This window comes from Triticum urartu, unplaced genomic scaffold (assembly GCF_003073215.2).
Source record: "Triticum urartu cultivar G1812 unplaced genomic scaffold, Tu2.1 TuUngrouped_contig_6520, whole genome shotgun sequence".
In the NCBI taxonomy this organism is placed as follows: Eukaryota; Viridiplantae; Streptophyta; class Magnoliopsida; order Poales; family Poaceae; genus Triticum; species Triticum urartu.
This window is the reverse complement of record NW_024117288.1, coordinates 1-4,840: the sequence shown is the minus strand read 5'-3', so window position 1 is coordinate 4,840 and position 4,840 is coordinate 1. Positions and strand designations below refer to the sequence as shown.

The following is a 4,840-nucleotide window of genomic DNA, read 5'->3' as shown; positions in this document are numbered from 1 at the left end:
CATGTTGTTCTTTAGGGCTAGTGCTAGTGGTGTTAATGAGATAAACTAGTTGTTGACCACTTATTGCAGAGCTTCAGGGCAAAGAATAAATCATGACAAATCATCTATTTTCTTGAGCAAATGGTGCCCACACAGTACAAGAGATGAAGTTAAGCATCCGTTACATGTACCAAATGAAACATTAAGTGTAAAATATTTGGGAATGCCATTTGATGTGGGGTGCTCTAAAAATGGTGCCTTTAAGTATCTCAATGACTACCTTTATAATAGAGTTCAAGGATGGATTGAACAAACAATATCAAGTGCGGGTAAAGAAATGCTGGTGAAATCAGTTGCTCAGGTTGTTCCTGTTTAGTCTATGTCTTGTTTCAAGTTACCGCGGGGTCTCACCGAACACTTAAATATGTTGATACGGAAGTTTTGGTGGGGCAGCAAGGATGGAAAATGCAAGCCCAGTTGGGTCTCATGGGAGGCATGACACAACCAAAGAGCATGGGGGGCCTTGGCTTCAAGGACTTTGAGTTGTTTAGTTTGGCTTTGTTAACAAAATAATCATGGTGAATCCTTCATACCCTGAATATCTGAGTGCAAGGATTTTAAAGAGTGTGTACTTTCCCAATGGAACCATCTTGGCTGCGTAGCTAGGAAGCCACCCACGCCAAATATGGCATTCGATCCTCGAAGGGAGGGATATTTGGAAACAGGGTTTAAGTCGTCGAATTGGCAATGGCAAAACAACTAACATATGAACTGATAACTAGATTCCTAGGGACGTCATAATGATACCTTATGGGCGTCGTTCTAACAATCCTCCAGAGCTAGTTTCACATTTAATAGATCACACCTCGACCTCATGGGATATGACTAAACTAGAGGAAATTTGCCTTCCAATCAACATCCCAGCTATTTGACAAATTCCATTATGTACTTCACACATCCCTGATTTTTTGGCATGGAACTTTGAAAAGAATGGGGAGTTTTCTGTTCGGTCAGCCTACAGAATGATGGTGGACACAAAAATGAGAAGAGGTGCTTGGTTAGATGGTGTGGCTCGCTCTTCTAGTACTGACCGTGACGCCACTTCATGGGAGCTACTAAGGAGAATCCCGGTGTCAGGGAAAATTCGAATGTTCATGTGGAGACTAGCAAAACACTCCATTTACATGGAAGACATCAGGGCCAACAGAAACATGTCGAGTTCAACTGCATGCGGGCTATGCAGAGCTGAAGATTCATGGCGACACTCGATGCTCGAGTGCTCAATGGCCAGGTGTGTGTGTGACCTCTTGTTGATGGAGAGTTGGAAGAACATTTGTGGGAGACAACGGAACCCAGTGCTAAGCAGTGGATCTTTGCAATGATAGACTCGTCATCACATCGGGCCTTTGTGAAGCTTGCGGTAACCCTTTGGGCGACTTGGTGGGCGCGGAGGAAAGCTATCTATGAGGCGATCTTCCAAAGCCCCGGTGCAACGCATCAGTTTATTTGCAGCTACTTGAGAGAGCTTGATTTCATGAAGCCGAACAGCACAAGTAGACCAATGGCCACATGACGATCTATAGTACGCCCAAACGCTCCGCAAACTGGGTACGCCAAGATCCACTTAAAGGATCGACATGGTTGACTAGGAGGTGTGAATAGGTAACTACCAATTTTTAGCTCTGTTTCACAAATTAGGGTTAGCAACAAATAGGTTGTCTAGATATGCAACTAGGTGGAAAACCTATATGATGAGATAAGCAACAACAAGCAAGCAAGCACAAGGTACAACACAATATAAGCTTGCACAAGTAAAGGTAAGAAGTATCGACAAGTGGAGTCTGTGAAGACGAGGATGTGCTACTGAAGTTCCTTCACTTTAGGGGGGAAATACGTCTTTGTTGGAGCGGCGTGGAGGCACAATGCTCCTCAAGAAGCCAATAGGGCCACCATACTCTCCTCACACCCTCGTACAATGCAAGATGCAGTGATTCCACTAGTGGTGCCCTTGAAGGCAGTGGCCTAACCTTTACAAACAAGGTTGGGGCAATCTTCACAACTGAATTGGAGGCTCCCAACACCATCACAAAGCTTCACCATAGTGGATTGTGTCTCCGAGGTGACCTCTTCCGTCAATGGTGCACAAACACCCAAGGGTAACAAGATGCGTACGAGATTAGTGGGGGAATCAAATGTCTCTTGGTGGAAGTGTAGATCGAGGCCCTCTCAAGCAAACCCTATAGAATCAACAAGATTTTATGGATAGTGAGAGAGATCGGGCGAAAATAAGCTTTAGGGCGCAACAATGGAGCAAGGGGATAAGAGGTACATCTTCTTGGGGAAGAAGACCCTCTATTTATAGAGGGGGGGAATTTCACCATTTTCTGCCCAAGGCCCGCACACAAGCAGTACTACCGCTCAAGCGAGCGGTACTACCGCTTGGTGCGGTAGTTCCAAGAGTAGTAGTGCACTGGCAAAAGCCTCGAGACGGTAGTGCCGCCGGAGCGGTACTACCGCTTGCCCCAACAATACTACCGCTGAGGTCGCAGTACTCAAGGAACTGCGGTAGTAGAGTGGGCGTAGGACGGCAGTACCGCGAAAAGCGGTACTACCGCTCCCTGATGCCGATCTACTTTTGCTGAGTGGTAAATGGTTTCGGAAGCAAAAATATAAGCGAAAGTTGTTGTGGCAGTAGAAGGTCGGAAGTACCGTGCAAGCGGTACTACCACTCTACTACTGCTAATTACTCTGGGCTACTGAGAGGTCAACGGTGGTGGGGCAATAGTAGTGTCCTAGTACCGCTTGGAGCAGTACTACCGCCCTACTATCGCTCTATTGCCACTGAAGCACGAAAGAATCCAGTAGCCTAAAATAAGCGGCAATGCCCACGACACTGGAACCGTGAAAGTAATGTGCAAGCGGTACTACCGCTGCCCAGGGTGGTACTACCGCTAAAGTGCTTCAGAACCACGACATAGAGAGAACTCCATCGGAGCGGGAAAGTTTAGAGGGTGCATAGGGAAGTGTATGTGTTGATCCACCCAAACCTTTTCGAAGCGGACCCCCTCTTAATAGTACCGTTATCCTACGACTCAATTCCACCAAAAAAGAAACGCCGGAAAAATAACCATCTTCACTCTATATCACCGAGGGAAATAAATCGTCTCGTGCCATATGATAGATTATTTGAAATACTCAATGCACACGATTAGTCTGGAAATGGCATTGTCATCAATCACGAAACCACTAAAAAAGAAATATGCCCTAACATCCACGTTGATGCGAGTATTGCAAGGGGCCAGATGGTTGGGTCGGCTGCGGCTATCTTAGAGATTCTGATGGTAACTACATGGGAAGCTTGTCTTTGGTGATGCATGGAATATCATATGTGTCTACAATGGAGTCCATGGCATGCCGCGGATGATTTGGTGCTACACGATTTTGCCGATCGCATCTGATTCAAAACAAGTGATGACCGATATTCGGAGAGGTGGCAATAGGACTTTTGGTAGTACTATTATCACTGAGATTAGAAATAGAGCAGCTCTGTTTAATTGCTCTTTTACCTTTGAGGGCCGAGCAGCTAATAGCGAAGTCGATATGCTAGCCAAGTTTTCAAACACTCTATATCAGGGCCGACATGTTTGGATGATCCATCCCCATGATCCTTTTGTAATCCCACTCCATGTGAACTCTAATTAATAAAACTTGGTGATACAACTAAAAGAAGTACTTTGGTTGTACTATATATTTTTCTTTCGAACTTTTTTTCGAGGATAGAACTTCTGCAATAATGGAACCCGGCTCCCAAGTCTAGGAGGCGTATGAGAAAAGATTGAACAGGGCGCACATCGATTTCTTAATAATAAACCTTGTATATTTGAATATTATTTTTTACAACTCAACGGATATCATACATTTACATGACACCCGTTTTCACCTTGGAAATACACTCTTAATTTGATGCCAAATACCCAACATGCGGGGCATGCGTGCTACTTACTACTACTACTATCAACACTATCAAAAACTTTAACACCTAGACACAAATCTTCCTAGTAGAATATTTCTCCTTTGCAGCATCCCAGAATCCTTCTTTCGTGCTGTTCCGGCAAACAATGAGGGAGCCTCCATTTGTACACCCGAGCCACAATTGGGCAGGCAAATCCAATCGGCCGTGGAAATTCACAATGGCCATCCATCCATCCATCCGTCCGTCCACCGTGCGAAAACCCAGCTCCGAAATCCTAATAGGCTTGAGCCCTGCTCACCGAGCTCGCCGCGATCAGGCCGTCGGGGAGCACGTTCACGGTCGCCGTGGCCATCTCCCACGCGTCGAGGCTGGACACCTTGACGGCGCCGGTGCCGTTGTTGAACACGTACAGGTGGCTGTTGCCGTTCACGACGTGGTCCGGGTACACCCTCGCCGTGATGCACGCCCTGCCCCCGCCGCCGAAGCTCTCCACCACCGAGTGGTCAACCTGTCCGTCGAAATCACAAGTGTTATACTCAGAAACAGAGCAAAAGGTTCAGGCTGCGGCGAGCCGGCGGCGAGGAGCTCACCAGCGTTCTGAGGGAGATGATCCCGCCGTGCGCCTCGATGTCCATGTCCACGAAGGCCCCGTACGGCGGCTTGTACACGCCGTCCCTGGTGCTCGACCTTGACAGGTCGGTGCACATGAGCACCTTGTACTTGTCGTTCTGCCTGAACACCCTGAAGAAGACGGCGGTGTGCTCCTGCATGTCGCCGGAGGCCATGACGAGCAGCCCGAACGGGCCGACGCTGCCCGGCACGGACGCGCCCTTCTCGCCGCACAGGCTCTGCGGGTCCAGCAGCCCGTTGGGCTCCAGGACGGCGGGC

At 47.8% G+C, this 4,840-nt stretch overlaps 1 protein-coding gene across 1 annotated transcript; it reads right to left on the bottom strand.

Annotated features, from left to right (window-relative positions):
* Window positions 1-3,834: 3,834 nt before the first annotated feature.
* Window positions 3,835-4,836, bottom strand: LOC125530726 (beta-fructofuranosidase, insoluble isoenzyme 7-like; the record flags this gene model as incomplete). The annotated part of the gene is made up of 2 exons (XM_048695125.1): window positions 3,835-4,460; window positions 4,543-4,836. Coding segments are annotated over 2 exons (528 nt in total), but the record flags the coding sequence as incomplete, so codon positions are not given.
* Between the last annotated feature and the right edge of the window lie 4 nt (window positions 4,837-4,840).